Source organism: Plecotus auritus, assembly GCF_963455305.1.
Source record: "Plecotus auritus genome assembly, chromosome: 9".
Lineage (NCBI taxonomy): Eukaryota > Metazoa > Chordata > Mammalia > Chiroptera > Vespertilionidae > Plecotus > Plecotus auritus.
The window spans coordinates 92414485-92434755 of NC_137783.1; the positions used below are offsets into that span (position 1 = coordinate 92414485).

Consider the following 20271-nt stretch of genomic DNA (forward strand, 5'->3'; position numbering starts at 1 on the left):
TGCCAACTCGCCCAGGCGCCAGCCTGCTCGCTTTATAAGAACGAGGCTTAAGCAGAACCCGAGCAGACGAGTGCGCTTTGGGGAGCCAAGCTTGGACGCCCTGTCGCAGTTTTCGTCTCGAGTGGGCGCGCGCGGGGTGGGGGAGCCGCCGCGGAGCTGCCCGAGCCGGAGCGCGTCACCGCCGCCGCCAGACACGCCGCGCTGCCCAATCGGCAGGCACATAAAAGTGCGGCTGCAGCTCCACGCGCGCGGATCGAGGGCTGGAGGTCGGGGCGAGCGGGAGCCCGCCGGGCGCGGAGAGCCCCAGGGGTCCCTCCCCGGACCGCCCCGCGCGCGACTCCCCGCGCCCGCCTGCCAGCAGCCCGGCGGGGACATCCAGACGGCGCGGTCCCGGGCGCGGAGGCTCCAGCAAAATGGTCCCGCACTGGGCGCTGCTCCTTCTCCTCCCCTTGGCGGGAGCCACGGAGCGCCCCGGAGGCCGGGAGGACGGTGCGGGCCTGGCGGCGACCCTGGCCGCGCCCAACACCTCGCACTTCTTCTGGAACAACTACACCTTCTCCGACTGGCAAAACTTTGTGGGCGGGCGGCGCTACGGGGCCGAGTCCCAGAACCCCACGGTGAAAGCGCTGCTCATCGTGGCTTACTCCTTCATCATCGTCTTCTCGCTCTTTGGCAACGTCCTGGTCTGTCATGTCATCTTCAAGAACCAGCGAATGCACTCGGCCACCAGCCTCTTCATCGTCAACCTGGCCGTCGCCGACCTAATGATCACGCTCCTGAACACCCCCTTCACTTTGGTAAGGCTGGCGGGCAGCCCGCTGCAGTCCTCTCCTCGCTCCGTCCTATTGCCCACCCTCCACCCGCCACTGTTTCTCTCCTCATTTCTCTCCCTCTCCTTCCCTCTTCTACCCCCCCTCCCTCTGCCGCCTGTCTTTCTGTCTTCATCTCTTAGTCTCTTTTCTCTCTTGCTCTCTCATCTCTAATTTCTCACCTCCCCTGTTTTTCCACCTCTTCGTCAGTCTCTGTCTTTCTGTCTGTGTCTCTCTTGAAGCCTTCTGTCTCTTTGTCCGTCTCTCTGAGTCTTCATCATTTCTCCTTTTTATGACTCTTTCTGTGCCCCTGTTTGCAACCCCCCCCCCTTACCTTTCTCTCCAATTCTTCTTGTTGGGTTTTGTTCTCCCCCCACCCCCCACACACCTTCTAACCCAGAGAGCTTCTGCAGCTGGTAGTGGTCTTGGGATAATGATTTTAGTGTCTTGCAGTCAGTTTTGAATGTATGAGCATCTTCTATTTAATTTTAATGTCACTGAGCATGAGCTTGTTTGATAATTGAGCAATAAATCAAAGTCCCTTGAAATATAAGTAAAGATTGTTCCGTTACCCTCCCACCCCCACTACTACCCACCACCACCACCATCCCTACCCCTCACTACCCCCAAAGTGAAGCTGATTAAATACACCCTTCCTGGGATGCTGCGTTGTGCCACAGGGAAACGTCAAACAGTTGCTAATTGTTAATGGAACCTTATGTGCACCTTTACCTAGACCACTATTTAAATTGCATTTCCCTCCTGTGCTTTGGCAGTGAGGCAGCGCATGAAGCCTGTGTTGGGGGAGAGATTGGGCCCAGGGCTGGGGCAGGCTGGGGCATCAGCACATGGAGGCAGGTGAGCCTCCTCCCCAAGCCTTGGCTGCTCAGTGCTAGTGGCATCGTTTCTGTCCCTCTGTGACTTGGGAGTGTGGTGCTCACGGATGATTTAAGGCTAGGAGGGCTTTGACTGAGCGGTCATAATGACAGCTACATCTTACATTTTTGTAGCACCAGTTAACATTTTCCCCTAAATTGCAGAATAACAAATTGTAGAATCTGAGCTATTACCAAAGCAGTGTCTGTTCATATCTCTCTGTATCTCGTTGTTTCTCTTTGTCACATTAAAACTACATTCTTTGCCCTCACTTATGAGAACATTACTCACATTTTACAGATGAGTTTCCTCACGAAGGCACTGAGATATTCAATCCCCTGTCCAAGGTCACTTCGCTAGTAAATGGCAGAGCCAAGATGAGAATTCCTTCCCTGATTAAAGCCCAGAGGTCTGTCCACTAAGCCACCCACCCAAGAGGGGGGTAAGGGGGCACTCTTGGGCCATGTTAAGCTACACTACTCCAAACCGTGGGCTTTTCCTGTTCTCCTTCCAGCTTATGTCTAAAGGACTCCTGGCAAAAGGAGATATATGTACTAATATATATTGTTTAAACCAGTGGTTGGCAAACCGCGGCTCGCGAGCCGCGGTTTGCCGCTCTGTTGACTAATGAGTTTGCCGACCACTGCTTTAAACAATAAAAATAAACAAATAAATAAAATAAAGGACTCCTGGCCACTCAGGGTCCTCTAGGCACTAACTAAGGGCAAGGGGGCTAACAAATACCTCTGCCCCCCTTCCACCATACTCCCCAATGCTGCCTTGAAGCACAAGATAATGCATCTCTGTCTCCCCTTGACTCCCCCCTTGGTTTCTGACCTGACAATCTGCAATGTTTGGGTTAGGCTGGGCCACCCAGGGTGGGAACTGGAGGGTCCCAGGGCATGGCTTTGTGCTGCTGCCCAGAGTAGAATGCATGGCGAGATCTGCAACAGACATGAGGTGGGTGGGGAGGGAGGCCACAGAACCCAGGCCAGGCTGCAGCCAAGAGCTGGCAACCCCTGCCCTGAAGGATATTCTGTGAGAGAGGAGATCTCAAGGTCATGAGAACCCAGCACCACTTCCAGGTTGATTTAAAGCAGCGTGGCCTTCAACCTGACCCATGTACCTGTCCCAGTCCAAACTCCTATCACAGTGTCCAAGCTGCTGGCAACCAGGGAGAGTGAAAAGGTAAAGGGAGGGTCTTCTAAGTCTTCAGCCAGGCTCCTCCACTGGGTAAGATGTCCTTTCTGCAGGCTGGTTGCTGACAATAGCCTTCCTCTGTGGTCTCTCTTTCTATCCTCTTTGCATCCAATATCAGCATCAAATGTAGCTCTGGTCATTGGGAGAACAATCACTTATAGTTCCCATGGTAGAGATACAGGGTATGGTGGAGCCCTGAGGAGGGAGTCATTCATTCTGACCTGCCAGAGTCCCATGAGAAGGTCCAAGGATATCTTACAAAGAACATGACATTTCAAAGGGGCCAGGATGTGTTGGAATTTCCCTGGTCAGGATGAATGCTCAGTGTGGACAGAGGGACCTGGAGGAACAAAGACAAGAGGCATCAAAGTTCATGTTGTGTGGCTCAATGTAGCTGGAGCAGCAGAGGCAGGAAGCCCAGTGAAGGAGCTAGCAGGGCAGGAGAGAAGCAGGGCCAGAAAGGAAGGCTGGGCCCAGGCTGTTAATGGGCCTGGATACTCATAAGGCATCTGGCACTGTCCTCAGGGCCATGATGATTCTAAGCAGGAAGGTAACAATACAGTTTAAGAAAAATACTATCAGCAGCATGAAGGTTGAGTTACAAGGGGACAAGACCGGAGGACAAGGAAAGCTGTCAGGAGGCTGTAATAGTGCAGGTGAGAGATGATGCGGGACTCCACTAGAGCCATAGTCTTCGGACTGAAGAGGAGGAAATGGATTGAAAACTATTTAGAGGTAGCACTGGTTGGCTTTAGCAATGCATTGAATATGGCAGGTGAGAAGAAGGCATAGCTAAAGATTTCTAGCTCTGTAATGTTATTGGACTGTTCAAGGCCTCATGTCGCTTCTCCCTGCCCATTCCAAAGATAGTCAAGTCCATGATCTGCTGGCCCAGCTTTGTGATCTGGCCAGACTTGTTCCTCATGACTCTTCCACACTCCAGCCAATACCATTCCATCCCTTATTCCCCAAACAGGTCCTGAGATTTCTAATCCAGTGTCAGATTCTTTGTTCTTATCTCTACATGTGCAAATTCTACCTATTCCTTTTAATATATATTGATTTCAGAGAAGAAGGGAGAGGGAGAGAGATAGACACATCAATGATAAGAGAATTATTGATTGGCTGCCTCCTGTACGCCCCACACTGGGGATCAAGCCCAGAACCCGAGCGTGTGCCCTGACCAGGAATCGAACCCTTGGTTCATAGCTTGATGCTCAACAAATTAGCTGGGCCCTACCTATTATTTAAAGTTCATCTCAAATGTCTCATGTTATCATAATGACAATTAGCAGTGTGAAGTACTTGCTATGGACTAAGCGCTGTTGTACCCACTTTATATGTAGTATCTCTTGTTTGGCTTTCACAGCAACCATCTGAAAAGGGTTAGCCCCATTTTATCGATGATGAAAGTGAGACTCATAGGACCTAAATGCATTGCCTAAGGTGACAGCTGTAAGTGGCAAATACCCTGCTGTAAACCACTACACACTATTCTTTCTGTTGGGCTGACTTGCTCTATTTTCCCCACTCCTACTCTGCCTGGTGGCCCCAGTGCCCTTTGCTTGAGCCTTCTGCAGGGTGTTAAAAACTTTCTGTTTTTCATCTGAGGTACCTGAGTCCTCCTTTGCCCAGACTAGAAGCTCCTTTATCAGAATCAATGCTTGACCTCTTTTGTGCATGGGACATTACGCACAGGAGCTGCTCCAGCACTGACTGGATGGTGTGGGATGGGGCCTAGGCCGGCTCCTAAAGGCTCCATTGCTCGGGAAGCTTCTCTTCTCCCCTTTCCCCCCACACCACTCCTTGTCCCTGCCCACACCTCTTCAGGTCCCTGGCTCTCCTTCCCAAATGATGGATTGCAAGGCCTGCTTAGCCAACATTGGAGAGCACAGCCCACACATGATGTTGTGACTTTTCAGTTGTGTCTTCCTCATTATTCTGAACTCATATGGGCCAGGAATTAATTTTATTATTATTGTAAAAATAGCTACTATTCATTTCTAATAATATATTTCTAGCAATGTGCTAGACATTGTGTTGCACCCTTTGTAAATTTTTAAAACACTTAATCCTTACATAAGTCTGCAAAGTAGAGATTTTTAAGCCTTTATTTTTTTTACAAATGAGCAAACTGAGGTTCAGAGATTCCATACCTTGCTCAAGGTCACACAACCGGAAACTAGCAGAGGCGGGAAGGCTGCGTCACAAGGGGATAAGACTGGAGGACAAGGAAAACTGGGGTGAGGTTATACTGATCCAGGTGCGAGATAATAGCAGACTTCAGCAGGGCCATGACCTTGGAACTGAAGCCCAAAGCCCATGTCCTTCCTATACTCTGCTGACATCTAACAGGGCCTGTCCCCAGCAGCATGATCAGAGGCTATTTAACTGAATGATCGACAGTGAGTCACACTAGAGAAAATCATGTGTGACCCACAGTTCTGCTGTGAAGAGTGGAAGACGGAGGAGCTGAAAGAAGCCTTCCAGGGGATGCTCCTTAGAGACCACAGGGCCAGGGTGGGGGGTATCAGGATCAAGACCTATCTGTCTCCTGACCTCTGCGGGCTTGTCTCCAGGTCCGCTTCGTGAACAGCACATGGGTGTTTGGGAAAGGCATGTGCCACATCAGCCGCTTCGCCCAGTACTGCTCCCTGCACGTCTCTGTCCTGACGCTGACAGCCATTGCCGTGAACCGTCACCAGGTGAGGGCACCTGCCCCCAGCACCCTGTCCTCCCCTCTCTGCCTTTGTTTTCCAGAGGAGATGTGAGATCCTTAAACAGTACTTGAACCCATTTTTCAATGAATGCATTTGTCTTACTGAGGAATATGAACGCTTAGATTAGGTAGATTAATCCCTTTGTACTAGGTGCTGCGGAAAGTTCTTCCCCATCTGTTGTTCCAGTGAAGACTCATTGCTAGTGTTTTGTGTCTCAGAAATTAATGAATTTGCTTTATTGGTATAAAAGCAAACCTGGGAAATCACAGATGGAAAGACAGTGACAAATAATTATAGGTCGGAAATAAGGCTCCTGGCTGGGAGATGGACATTCGCTTGCCCAAAATGTTGACGAGGAAAACAAACTAGGGTGCCAGGTGGCCAGAGAAGGCATTGGGGTGGGACAGGAAGGTCCTATTCACTGTCCTCCTTCAGCAGACACACAGGGGTGGATGTGGTGAAGGGAACTGAAGAGGATCTGGGTGTCCATCCTGGGGGAGGATGGTTCCATGACAGGCGTCTTACACTAACTCAGAGAACCCGTGTTGTATACTTGATTCTTTGCTGAATCAAGGAAGAGAGGCTCAGAAAGTGCTTACATAACTTTTCCAAGATCACATGCCTAGTGAATAATGAAGCTAGGATTAGACTGAAGTCTTTCTGGCTCCAAGCCCATTCTCTGATCATCATCCACCCTGCTCTAGAAGACTCAAGGCCACCTGCAAGGCCAATGTCATAGGGTCACCAGGACAAAGAGATGTAGAATTTATGCTGAGTAGCTCCAAGAGGTGCCACAGGACTAAGAAATGGGAGCCTTCAAGATGCAGATGCAAAGATGCAGCTTAAAATGATGAAGAAGTGGCTAATGGAAGTGTTCGAAGATACACACAGCTGCCTGGGGAGGTATGAGTTTCATGTACCAGCCATATTTAAGCAAAGTCTGATAGGGATGTTCAGAGGAGATTCATGCATCTGATAGGGAATTGGACTTGGCAGACTTTGAGATCTCTTTATCCCTGCGATGCCATCATTTTGACATGTTGCAGATGCTTTGGTGCAAAGTGTGAAAAGGTTGCACACAAATGTTTCCTGCCTTTTCTTAACCTTCTCCACTAATTCAACAAGAAGGACTCTGGATTACCTTGCCTGGGCTATGCTTATCCCATTTAACACAGCTAACTGAGAGTTGACCCTTGGGTAAAAGTGGATCTGAGGAACAGGGTGGGAGTCTTGCTCACATTGACCACGTTTCTATGACATATACCCAGACAGGGGGCCCTGTCCCAAAGCCAGCGGAGTCTTTGAGCAGTGTCTGGGGCCTCTGGCCTAGGCTTTCAGTCCCTTCAGCAACCTGAACAACGGAGTGTGAGGGGCAAAGGTGGCAAAGTCCAGAGTGGAGATGTGCTGGGCCGCTTCTAAAGCCTAGTCACTTGAAAAACCTTGAAAACGTTGGGTGAAAAAAATTTGGGAGGACACAGCCAGAATGTCCAGCGTGTCTTGGGATGGGCTCCTGCGGTGGTAGCAGCTCTTTATGACCTATCCCCTTGATCCTGGACTAACCTACCCCAAACTGCCTTTTTCAAGACATAATGATTCTAATCTTAAAATGAGGATGCTGCGAAATACCTAAGTGTTTATTTAAACCTTTTAGGAGAATCAGTTGGCATACAGTAGCAATTTCAAGATGTTTTTCAGCCTGAAGCCTATAATACTGGCTTTATTATAGGCCTGAGAAAGACATTTAGTAATGACTTCTATAAACAGTGCTATAAACCCCCAAATCAATGTCAGTACAGCTTCGCATGATAGGTGGTGGGAGTCTCCTCTCCACAGCTGTCACCCTCAGAGCCCTTAGTAGCCCAAGGAGTTTGGAATCATGGGGGGATGAGATCAGAATCTGAGGTGGAGGCTGGCCTGGCTTGTTCCTCTGCCAGCCTTGCTGTGGGCCTGTGGGTGTCCTGAACACAGACCCGTCTCTCACCCTCCCCACCTTCTCACTGCACCCTGGTCCTGCCGCAGAAGACTTTCATTACTGCCTGGAGACTCTGAGTCCAGGTGACACCCTCTTCCTACCCCTGGAGGTGGGTGTGGGTTGGTGTAGCTCAGGGGCTCAATAATGCATCAATGGGTGCTTTACTTTATAAATAATACCTATGAGCTTTATTGTCATGAGTGAGCCATGTCATCTGGATTTCTCATTTGTTTCTAAACTTCTTCAGCCAGTGATGCAGTTTGCTTGTTTTCCAGGTCATTATGCATCCGTTGAAACCCCGGATCTCCATCACAAAAGGTGTCATCTACATTGCAGTCATCTGGACCATGGCTACCTTCTTTTCACTCCCACATGCTATCTGCCAGAAATTATTTACCTTCAAGTACAGGTGAGATTAACCAGTAGGGAGCTGCCTGGGGACTCAGAGGTCTTTGACATGGGGGAGTTACCAGTACCAGTACCGGCCACCCAGAGGGAGCCAGAGCCATTCTCTCTGCCTCTCTCACATCCTGTTGCTTCCAGACCTGTGCCTATCCTCTGCATTTTTTATCTATCTATCTATCTATCTATCTATCTATCTATCTATCTACCTATCTATCTACTTATCTATCTATCTATTTATTTCTGCTATTTCTCATCTTTCCTTCAGCTTCCTCCTTATTCTTTGTCCAGTTTACAAGGCCAAGGCAATATTGATTGGCTTCTGTCCCTGGGAGCATGTACTCTCAGAGACTGAGCTTTAAGTCACCCAGGCCTTGTTTAAATGGTGTTGTTTAAATTCTCTTGCACAACCTACAAACCCATTCAGGTTTCTTTGCCATATGCTTTCACGGAATGAGAATTCCTTTCAAAGCACTCAATGCTTAAAATGTAAGCACTTGTCTGTGCTGCTAGTTTATAAAGGCGATCGCCCCCACTATATTATAAGGTTGTGGAGAGCTGGCCCCATTTTTTATTTTGCTACCTTGGTGTCCCTAGCATCTAACTTACTGTTTCCACATAACAAGCCCTCAACAGCTATTTACTGAATGAGTGAATGGATGAATGGGCTTGGAGTGATTTTTGTCAGTTCATAATTGTTTTAAATGAGGTTCCTCAGAAACAGACCCCGTTAGGCAGGGCAGCAAATGGGAGAGCTTGAGGAAGGGTGGGATTTGAGGGGAAGCTGTAGCCTGCTCCACAGGGACTTTGGGTAACACAGAGTTTGCCAGCCTTGAGGCAACTGGAGCCAGGTTTTCTTATTCTAGACCTCCCTTGGGAAAACAGAAACTCCTAGCCACATCTGGATCTTAATGGATCTGTAGGAGGTGTCTTCAGCAGTCCTGGGTAGGCCTAGGCACCTAGGAAGGTCACAGGTGCCAGCTGTTTCTTAGGGGGCAGGTAGGAGCTGGGGGTCTGGCACTCTAGACAGGTAAAGGGGATCTAAGAGGATCCCGGGGGCGGGGGGGGCAGTGCTGGCATGTCCGAGAGTAGCCAAGTGCTGCCCCATGTGCTGTCACACTCCGGTGACATAAGCAGAGTCAAGAGAGCAAACTCTGAAGGCTGATTTCAACCAACTTAAAAGGCTCCCTCCCGAATGCTAGGATATTAGAGTGAGTCACATGCCCAGACCTCCAGCACTCAGACTCCCCATCTGCCTTCACACATGGAGGGCTGGTTTTTGTTTTGTTTTTTTTCTTCTTCTAACAAAAGCAAAGAGAGTTCTCTCTTTCACTAGTGATGACCACCGGCATATATAATGAGCAATAAGCCACAAAGTGTGATGAGAAAATAAGCCATTTTGAGTTGCTGCCTAAATATTTTACAGTCTGACAACCCTGCTCACACTGAGTCTGGACATTTAGATAAGGACCCGAGCTTAGGATCCCACCACAGTTCCTGCCTTGCTTTTCTTAGGGCACCTTTTTATTCATTTTTATATTTTACTAGAGGTCCGGTGCATGAAATTTGTGCACGGGGGTGGGGGGTGTCCCTCAGCCCAGCCTGCACCCTCTCCAATCTGGGACCCCTCGAGGGATGTCTGACTGCCCATTTAGGCCCGATCCCACTGGCCATCTTGTGGTGGCCATCTTGTGTCCACATGGGGGCAGGATCTCAGACCACATGGGGGCAGCCATCTTGTGTGTTGGAGTGATGGTACATCTGCATATTACTCTTTTATTAGCTAGAATAGAGGCCTGATGCACAGGTGGGGGCCGGCTGGTTTGCCCTGAAGGGTGTCCCGGATCAGGGTGCGTGTTCCCTTGGGGCGTGGGGCGGCCTGGGCGAGGGGCCTGTGGTGGTTTGCAGGCCGGCCACGCCCCCTGGCGACCCAAGCGGAGGCCCTGATATCTGGAGTTTATTTATCTTCTACAATTGAAACTTTGTAGCCTGGAGCGGAGCCAAGCCTTTTTATTTTTAAAAATTTATCTTTATTGTTGAAAGTATTACAGATGGTCCCATTTTTCCCCCCATCAACCTCCTCCACCCCTCACTCTCCCAGGCTTTCACCCCACTATTTTCTGCATTCATGAGTTATGCATATCTCAATATATAAAAGCCTAATATTCAAATTGTCCCCTTGGGAGTTCAACCGGGAGTTCGATCCCTCACGTGTGCTGACCACCAGGGGGTGGCGCGGAACAAAGGAAGGCCCCGGCTGGCAGCTGGCAGCTGGCAGCTGGGGAGGGAAGGCCCCGGCTGGCAGCTGGAAGGCTCTGATCCACCCTGATTGCCAGCCAGGCCTAGGGACCCTACCATGCACGAATTTTGTTCACCAGGCCTTTAGTATGCATGTAAGTTCTTTGGTTAATCTCTTCCCCCCTCCCATCTGTCAACCAACAAAAAGTTCTCTGTATCTATGAGTCTTTTCTGTTCTTTTTGTTTGTAGATTTAATTGTTCATTTTGTTTGTAGATTCAATTGTTGATAGATATATAGTTATTGCCATTTTATTGTTCATATTTTTTATCTTCTTCTTTGAGAAGACCCTTCAACATTTCATTTAATGCTGGTTTGGTGGTGATGAACTTATTTAGCTTTTTCTTGTCTGGAAAGCACTATATGCCCACTGAATCTAAATGATAGCTTTGCAGGATAGAGTAATATTGGTTGTAGATACTTGCTTTTCATCAGTTTGAATATTTCTTGCTATTCCTTTCTGGCCTGCAAAGTTTCTTTTGAGAAATCAACTGACAGTCTTATGGGAGCTCCCTTATGGGTATCTAACTGCTTTTCTCTTGCTGCTTTTAAGATTTTCTCTGTCTTTAACCTTTTGCATTTTAATTATGATGTGTCTTGATGTGGGCCTCTTTGGGTTCATCTTGTTTGGGACTCTCTGTGCTTCCTGGACTTGTATGTCTGTTTCCTTTACCAAGTTAGGGAAGTTTTCTGTCATTATTTTTTCAAATACGTTTTCAATTTCTTGCTCTGTCTCTTCTCCTTTCAGCACCCCATCTCAGGGGATTCTTACACTATCGTCATTTTTTATTTTTTTACTCCTTTTTTCTTTTTGCTGTTCTGATTGGGCGTTTTTTGCTTCCTCATATTCCAAATTGATGGTTTGATTCTCAGTTTGATTCTCAGATTCCCTTTAAGTTATTCTTTATTTCAGTTAGTGCATTCTGATTGGTTCTTTTTTATGCTGCTAAGGTCCTCACTAAGTTCGTTGAGCATTCTTATAACAAGTGTTTTGAACTCTGCATCTAGCAATTGCTTATTTCCATTTTGTTTAGTTCTTTTTCTAATGGAGTTTTGTTCCACTCTTTCATTTGGGACATGTTTCTTTGTCTCCTCATTTTGGCCACCTCTCTGTGCTTGTTTCTATGTATTAGGTTGAGCTGCTATGTCTGCTAGGCTTGGTAGTATGGCCTAATGTAGTAGGTGTCCTGTAGGGTCCAGTGGCACAGCCTCTCTGCTCACCCCAGTTGGGCACCTGAAGTGTGTCTCCGTGCCCCCCCCCCCAATATGGGCTGTAACCCTTCTGTTGTAATTGAGTCTTGATTACTGTTGGCATGTCAATGGGAGGGAATTACTCAGGCTGATCAGCTGCAAAGACTGGCTGTGACCACAGACCTCCAACCACCTTGGAGGATCAGCTGTGCAGGGGCACACCACATAGAGCAAGACTTACTTCAGCGGGGCTCTGCTGTTCACTGAGTCCACCCCTTAAGTGTGTCACTTGTGAAGATGGTTGGGTGATGGTGCTTTGACGTGGTCTGAAGCTGTTCACTGTGTGTTGAATCTGGGGCCTCCTGCGAGGTGCAGGCCAAGGTCAGCCAATGCCTGTGTTCTGCCTGAGGCCACTAAGCTACAAAACAATCTGCAGATGGCTTCTTCTTGTACTGGGCTTGGAGGTGCCCAGGCAAGGCCAAGCTGCTGCTAGAGCCAGGCATGGGGCCATTTAGTGAGAGGTATGGGACTTGCTGAGGCCAGATTGTTTGAGAGATTTTAGGACAATCTGAAGCCTGAACCAAGACAGGCCATTCCATGGTAAAGCCCTAGAAACAGCTTGGGTGGGCCCAAAAGTTGGGTGGAATAGGACCTTAGGGAGTCACCAAGGTGGGATAAACAGTGTGATCCAGGTTGATGGAGTCTCATCTGCTAGCTCTGTAGGTGAAGGGCTCATCAAAGGAACCGGGGCTACTGCCAGCACTTTTGTCTGGGAGAAAGGTGCCCCTCTGGCTTGCCCTGATGTCAAACAATTCAGTTCCTCCCCGTATGTCTCTGTTGCCTTTCAAGTTGCTGCCCCTGCACTGGAGCTCAGAGGGAGTGAGTCTAAGTAAGTTCATGTACAGGCTTCTTAAGAGGAAATGTGTGGGAGTCCAGCAGCCTCAGTCTCCCTCCTCAATGCACACTAGTGTTTATAGCCAGAAGTTATGGGTACTTCTCTTCCTGGTACTAGAACCCTGAGCTGGGGGACTTGGTGTGGGCCTGGGACCCCTTGCTTCTCAGGAAGGACCTCCACAGCCCAGATACCCCTCCTGATTTTTATCTGACACACATGGGTGTAGGACCAACCCTTCCACACCTCTGGCCCTCCTACCAGACTTGATGTGGCTTCTTTAATTTTGTAGTTGTAGGACTTCTATTTAGCTTGCTTTCAGGCAGTTCTGAATGATGGTTGTTCTGTAGTTTAGTTGTAATTTTGATGTGGTTTTGGGAGGAGGCAAGTACCATGTTTAACGCCACCATCTTGACCAGAAGTTCAGGGCACCTTTTTACATGACCCCTCAGCGTTGAGCCTGCAGAAAATTAGTGACCATTGCCTCAGCCACCTTATAATAAGTAATAGGTGCTTGCTACTCTGCTCTCTGTCTCCTGCTCACTGATGACTTGGGATGGAGTACTGCCCTTCCTCCAGCTCATTGCACCTCTGTTCTGAGATTTGTAAGCAATAAATCTTGTGACTTGACTTTCTTTGTGTGACTATATTGAAATAGTGCCTTCAAAATGGCCCTATGGTTTTCACTTTCCCAAAGTGGGAGCTTGGATACCTAGAGAGCTGTCTGCTGATCCCATGTGAGTGGCTTATGCCTCCTTATTCAGCAGGTCATCATCTTTAACACAGTAGCTCTGGATTTTTCAATATACATGGATATCCCTAAAAAGTTTGAAGAAGACTGGGTATATTACATAGAAAATAAGTATGTTATTCTGGGATTGCCACTCATAGTATCAAGATAAATCATGGCTTTGGCCCATTCCTTAGTTCCCTTCTGGAATGGCAATAGGTAGTACAATGGAGAATTCCTGAATACACTGTGCTCCCAGGATGAGTTAGGTCTAAGATGAGCAACACCAGTGTTGCATTTATTCATTGAGTAGATATTTATTGGGTCTCTATTATGAACTAGGAAAAATGCAAAGTTAAGAGGACACAAAGAGATCCAGGTATATTCCTTATCTTTATAGAACTCCCAGCCTAGTGGGAAAGTCAGAAATGTAATCAGATAATTAGGCTGGAGCATTAAAAGTGCTATAACAGATGGATGTACCAGCAGGCTAGTGCTTCTTGGGCCGAGGCCTTTCCAGACTAATTGCACACTTTCCTTCTCTCTGTCTCTCTGTGCCTCTCTCTCTCCCCTTATCCCCAGTGAGGACATTGTTCGCTCCCTATGCCTGCCAGACTTTCCTGAGCCAGCTGACCTCTTCTGGAAGTACCTGGATTTGGCCACCTTCATCCTACTTTATATCCTACCCCTCCTCATCATCTCTGTAGCCTATGCCCGTGTGGCCAAGAAGCTGTGGTTGGGCAACACAATCGGCGACGTGACCACGGAGCAGTACCTGGCCCTACGGCGCAAGAAGAAGAAGACCATCAAGATGCTGATGCTGGTGGTGGTCCTTTTTGCCCTCTGCTGGTTCCCCCTCAACTGCTATGTCCTCCTCCTGTCCAGCAAGGTCATCCATACCAACAATGCCCTCTACTTCGCCTTCCATTGGTTTGCCATGAGCAGCACCTGCTACAACCCCTTCATCTACTGCTGGCTTAATGAGAACTTCAGGGTGGAGCTGAAGGCATTACTAAGCATGTGCCAGAGGCCACCCAAACCTCAGGAGGAGAGGCCACCCTCTCCAGTCCCTTCCTTCAGGATGGCTTGGACAGAGAAAGGCAAGGGGCGGAGGGCTACACTAGCCAACAACCTCATGCCCTCCCCGCAACTCCAGTCTGGGAAGACAGACCTATTGTCTGTGGAGCCCATTGTGGCGATGAGTTAGAGGAGGGTGGGAAGAGGCAGAGGGGAGGGCTCTGTCTACAGCTGAGATTGGGAGAGGGCCTGAGGACAGAGCCTGGAAAAGAGCCTGTCCTCTCATACATGACCTTCACCATGCTGGAAACAAGTTCCTGCAGAAGCTGTAGGACTCTTGGGTTTCTAGGAAATTGCTTAGCTTCCTGACCACATTTTTTTTTTCCTGACCACATTTGATGTGAAGACTAAAAGGCACCTACCAACAAGACATGTGTTTGTGAATTTCTGTCTAAGAAATGCTGTGAGGAATATCACCCTGATTCCTGAGCCAGAGAACAAGACAACTTCAGCCCAGATGGAGGCTGAGTCAGTCAACTGCCTCCAACTGTCAGGCAGCTGCCTTACCGCCCTCCCTGCCACTAAGCATCCTTAAGGACACCTGAGTCATATTTGGGTGTGGCTGACCCAGATGCACAGAGCTGTGCTTAAAGAAGCTCATTGCACAGTGCAAGGTTAGCGAACCAGAGTTGGCACAGACGTTTTCATGCCTCACTTTCTGAAGTCATGGGACCAGGATGGATCACAACTTTGTGGTGGCCTGGCCCGATATTTGACAAGAAAGGACCAATTTGGTTGCTTAAAACAACAACAAAAATTATTATTAAAACTTTGGAAAATTCAGAAAAGCACAAAGAAGAAAATAAAAATCACCCCCTTCTCCCAATGTGTGATAAGCTGTTAGCTGTGGATTTATTTGCAACTTTTTCTTTTGTGCCTGTGTGCGATTCATTTCATTATGAACTGCACTTTTCCATGCACAGATAAGAAAGAAACAGGATCAGCAGAGAACTCCTGAACCTCTCTCCCAGGAATAGTGTCCACCACTAACAGAAGAGTTGGAAGACGAGATGGGAGAGGGACTCAAGGAGAAGACTGTCACAGAGAAGACAAACTGCCTTCCTCTGTAGTCAGTGGTGAGGGGGGCCTGGCTGAAGTAACTCTTTTCAGACGATGGCCATTGTGATGAGCTGGGAACAAAGCTCATCCAAGAGCCATAATTCCTTCTCTCCTGGAATCACACAGAATGGGAGGTGGAGATGAGGGAGCAGACTTTCCAACATGCTGGCAATCATTGTTAGACACCTCACCCCCCCAACCTATCTAGAGAGGCCATTTCTCTGTGTTGCCTAAATAATAAAGCCTTTTTATTTTCTTCATTGTCAGCATCACCCTGGCAGTTTATGCATCACTTACAGAAACCTGTGCGTCGTGATAGTCCTTAAGGACTCAACTTGCCAGAGAAACCTCATTCCAGAGACTGAGCGTTTCATCACCTTCTATCTAAAAGATGCCTCAGGCAGAAAAGAGCTTAATTCACCAGCCTGACATCTGGGTTCTGGGTTGCCACTTTCACCGGTTTTGGCTTTCTTTCTAGCACCAGACAGATCCAGAAAGCAAAGCATGGTTATGGAGCAGAGTGGAAAACTCAGGTTTGGGGAGAAGAGGTTTATCCAAGGTTCACTTAGATCTCGTGGCTGTTAATGGAAACTGAATTTGGTCCTATCACTTGCTTTCCTATAATGAACTATAGGCCTTTGTTATACTATTCTATTTATGAGGAAGTTTGAAACTTTTCAGGATGTAAAGTTTTGAAAAAATCATCTTTTGAACAGTGAGTAAGAAAGTGACTTTCATGGAGCAGAGAGAGCTGTCTGAACCCATAGGGATCCCCAGATGGGTTTTTCTGGCCAAATGGCTCCCATGTCTGTGCCTGTTGTATCTGTAGCATTGAGAAGTAGCTTAATGTTGCCATAGAAATTCTATGAACCAGAGAGAGAACGGGCAGCAGGGCCACCGTATCCCTGAACTTTGCCTCTCTCTCTCCCAGAGCATCTAGAAATATGGTCGAGTCACAGAGGAGCTCTTTTGGGGGGAAGGACTCACTGTTGGCCCATTAGGTCTGTGTCTCCTGCCTGTACCTTGTCTGTCCCCCTCCCTGTGTTCCCTACATGCCTCAGAGCAAAAAGTGGATTGTATTGTGAATGTGAAATTTGTAAAACTTGAGTCTTTCTATTGTGCTATAATGTGTATTTTAGTGTAAATTGCTCTATTCTTAATAAAATAATTTTGGGAGTGTGCACTGTGCTTCTTGGACTTGTGTTTAGGCCACAGTGAGTAACCTTTAAAATGGGAATCCACATGGATTAGGTGAAGAGTGTATGGAGATCACCTGCCACACCCCTGTGTCTAACAGCCGAGGAAGTGCAGACCCTGAGGTGGTGAATAGCCAGTTAAAAACCTTTGACTTTTAGCCTAGTGCTTCTTCCACTGAGCTGGCTGCCAAGTTCCCTCTCCTGTGATTATGAATCTAGGCTGTGTTTGTTTTTAAATATATTTTACTGATTTTTTACAGAATGGAAGGGAGAGGGATAGAAAGTTAGAAACATCGATGAGAGAGAACATCGATCAGCTGCCTCCTGCACACCCCCTACTGGGGATGGGTCTGCAACCAAGGTATGTGCCCTTGACCGGAATCGAACCTGGGACCCTTCAGTCCGCAGGCAGACGCTCTATCCACTGAGCCAAACCGGTCAGGGCTATGCTATGTTTTTTTTTAACTTGGGGCTCCGTCTGTTCCTTGGTGATTCAGGAGGAGGTGAAGCTGCCACTCAAGACACGAGAGCGGGACTCCCACTTGCAGTGTTTCGTGGGTACTGTATTCCTACCAGGTGAGCTGGGTAGGAGCTCTCAGTGCATACATAATTACCCCGATGTCATCCAGAGCCCAGGAAATCAGTTTCAAATAATTTCACAGGTGCAGCCAGAATGGCTCAGTGGTTGATCATCAACTTATGAACCAGGAGGTCAAGGTTCAATTTTCAGTCAGGGTGCATGTGGGCTCGATCCCCAGTGGGGGTTGTGCAGGAGGCAGCCAATCAATGATTCTCCCTCATCACTGATGTTTCTATCTCTTCCTTTCCCTTCCTCTCTGAAATCAATAAAAAATATATATATTAAAAAAACACAAGTTATTTCACAGAAGGTTGTACATGGGGTCATTTACTGAGCCTAAGAGAAATTTTGAAAGAAAAATGGAAGGCAGAGGAGAAGGAGAAGGGAACTAAGATTTGCGAACGCCTGCTATGTGAGATGCAGTACTGAACCTTTGTGAGCTCATGCTCTCATTCACCTTTATAGCAATTCTCCAGGATGGGCATTGTTATTTCTACATTGCAGATAAGGAAACTGAGGCTCAGCTAAGAATCATACAGAGGAATTGGAGAAACTCTACCTTCTTGGAGGTTAGGTTCTGAGAAAAGAATCTTAATATGTTTTGAATCCATTGTTTTACAAATTTCCTTGATTTTGAGACACTTTTTGGGTAAAACCTGTTCACTTACCTAAAAACCAGTGCTTGAGTTACATGCTTTGGGAAAGCTTGACTAGGTGGGTCCCAAGTGCCTTTGCAGCTCCGTGGTCAATGAGACCTTGGTTCTAGTATGGGCAGGACCTCATGCTGCTTTGAGAGCTCAGTTCTGGGGAGAAGGACTTCCAATAAGCCCTAAGTGATGCCCAGATGCTGGGGCCCTGCTTGACTGCCCATGGCAGGCTGCCAAGGCAAACAAAACAGCAGTCTCAGCCAGCCCAGGCCTCGGGGTCCTCAGCACAGGTAGAAAGCGAAACCCTCAGTGCTTCAGACTGGCTGTGACCTCTGAGCTGTTGCAAGCTATAGGCTCTAGGGTAATGCAAGAAGGGCCAGTGTGTGCAAGGGGGAGATCGGGAACACTAGGTCTTGAGCATCATGTCTGTCTTAGAGTGTCGCTTAAAGATGGTAGAAAATGCTTCTACTTCTGTGGGATCAAGTTGTCAACATCTTGCTTTGGCATCTCTGTGGACCTGTCTCCCCAACCCCTTCCCCACCATTCTCTCTCATTTCAAGGAGGAGTGAGGGAACAAACAAATGCTGGATGCGTTTGGAAAAACCAAACCACAGTGGTGTTTAACATGAGAAAGCCCTGAGGTTTCGTAGCCTCTCTTGCTGAGAACAAGCTACCTGCTGTTTCATGGAGGCAAAGTGCTTGATGGTAACAGAATCCTATCCAGGATACAACATTACATGTAGTCATTATGTCTTCTCGGGCTCCTCTAGACCCAACCGGACCTGTTCACAGTGTCCCCAGGCCCCAGGCTCCTTGCTTAGGTTTGAGATGGAGAATATAGAACCTTACACATTCCGTCTATGTGGGGGAAGAAGTATAAACAGGCAACAGCTCTCTTCAAAGAATTTTTCCCATACATTTCTGTTCTCCAAATCCAAGCCCTTCCTATATCCTTCATTTAGCTGGGGATTCAAGAAAAGAAGGTATGGTTTGGGGTCTGTTTTACATTCTCTATGGTGTTCACCTGCTAGCCAAAGAATTAGCCTTTCAGTGAAACTGAAACAAGAAGAGTCCAACCCTGACGTAACGTTCCCAGACTCTGGGGAGCTGAGGCTTCCATCTTTGACAGAGTACAGGTAGTCAATCCAGGCACGGTCACTTCTATGGAAGGGCTGCTAGCTGGCTTCAGAAAGCAGTTTTGTCAGCCAGAGGCTTTCTTTGCCTCTGGGGGAAACTGGAATCTCTGCTCTTTCTTATGTGAAGTTGTGCTGAGGTGCTTTTTCTCACCTAAATTTCTGTTTTATTAGAGTTCCTTACCTCTGTCAGATCCTAAGGGCATTTGTTAAGCTGTCACTCTGGTACTTCTCATTCCTTCATGTAGATCCAATATATATCTTATCCTGCAGTCATCATAAATCAGTACTTCATTCTAGTAGATATTTTTTGGTAGATTCATTAGGATTTTCTATGCACATATCATGTCATCTGCAAATAAATACAAATTTTCTTCTTTCTAATATATATGACATCTTTTCCTTGTCTTATTGTACTAACTAGATTTTCCTGTACAAAAGTGAAGAGAAGTAGTGAGCATGGATTTTAGAGGTTGTATTATTTAGTTTTAAAATTCTCTATTGGTTCAGAGTTTGGGCATTCTAATAAGTGGGTAGTGGTAATTTGTTTGAATTTGCATTTGTATGGTGACAAATGATATGGAGCATCTTTTCATATACCTATTTGCCATCTGTGTATCTTCTTTGGTGAGGTGTTCGTTAAGGTCTGGCCCATTTTTTAATCAGGATGTTTGTTTTCTTAGTGTTGAGTTTTAGGAGTGATTTCTAATAATCCTTCATTAAGATGTGTCTTTGACAAATATTTTCTCCCAGCTTGTGGTTTATCTTTTCATTCTCTGGACATTATCTTTCACAGAGTAAAAGTTGTTCTAAATAATTTTGTCCCATTTTTGTAATTTTTATCTTTAAGAGCAATTGCCTGAACTTTCTTTGCCACATCCCATCCTTCCTCTAATTATTTATTATAATATCTATTTCTTTACTGAGATTATCAACCTGTTCGTTCATTATAAGCATATTTCCCTGTAAAATATTTGAACAGTTATATTAGTAGCTGCTTTAAAGTTCCTTGTATGCCTATTTGCAACATCTAGGTCATTTTAGAATTGGTTTCTATTGCTTTATTTTTCTCTAGAGTATGATTCATATTTTTCAGTTTCTTTGCCTGTCTAGTGATTTTTCCATTGATTATATACTGGATATTATGATGGTATGTTGAAGAGACTCTGGATTTTATATTTCTCTGTCATCAGAGAAAGATTTTTCTTTGTTTTGGCCTAGGAGGCAGTTAACCTTGATATTCCTGTGGTGGACAGCTGAAATCTCTTCCCCAACTTCACTTGCTATTCATTAGCTGGGCCCTCTGGGGCCTTCAGAGCACATGCATAGCTCAGTGGTCAGACAAGGATACAGTTTATACTAAGACTTTGGGGTTCACTGCTTCTGCAGCTTTGTCTTTCCCACAATTTCTCCCCTAATTTTCCAATCACTTCACAAGCCCTGGCTTTTGGCCGCTTTGAGCTTCGTGCATATTGAGGAATGTCTGCAGA

General features: G+C 47.0%; 1 protein-coding gene across 1 annotated transcript; it reads left to right on the forward strand.

Moving 5' to 3' along the window:
* The first annotated feature begins 261 nt into the window (after nucleotides 1–261).
* Nucleotides 262–16407, forward strand: GPR83 (G protein-coupled receptor 83). Its single transcript, XM_080688401.1, has 4 exons — nucleotides 262–797; nucleotides 5465–5590; nucleotides 7853–7986; nucleotides 13672–16407. The coding sequence occupies exons 1-4, from the start codon at nucleotides 414–416 to the stop codon at nucleotides 14294–14296; spliced, it is 1269 nt and encodes a 422-aa protein (XP_080544527.1). The 5' UTR covers nucleotides 262–413; the 3' UTR covers nucleotides 14297–16407.
* Nucleotides 16408–20271: the final 3864 nt, after the last annotated feature.

Bases quoted from the DNA above. Each gene is read 5' to 3' on its own strand.
- GPR83 (XM_080688401.1), top strand. From the start codon at position 414: ATGGTCCCGCACTGGGCGCTGCTCCTTCTCCTCCCCTTGGCGGGAGCC. The intron at 798-5,464 runs GTAAGGCTGGCG...GCTTGTCTCCAG, and splicing joins TGAACACCCCCTTCACTTTG to GTCCGCTTCGTGAACAGCAC. The intron at 7,987-13,671 runs GTGAGATTAACC...CCTTATCCCCAG, and splicing joins TTATTTACCTTCAAGTACAG to TGAGGACATTGTTCGCTCCC.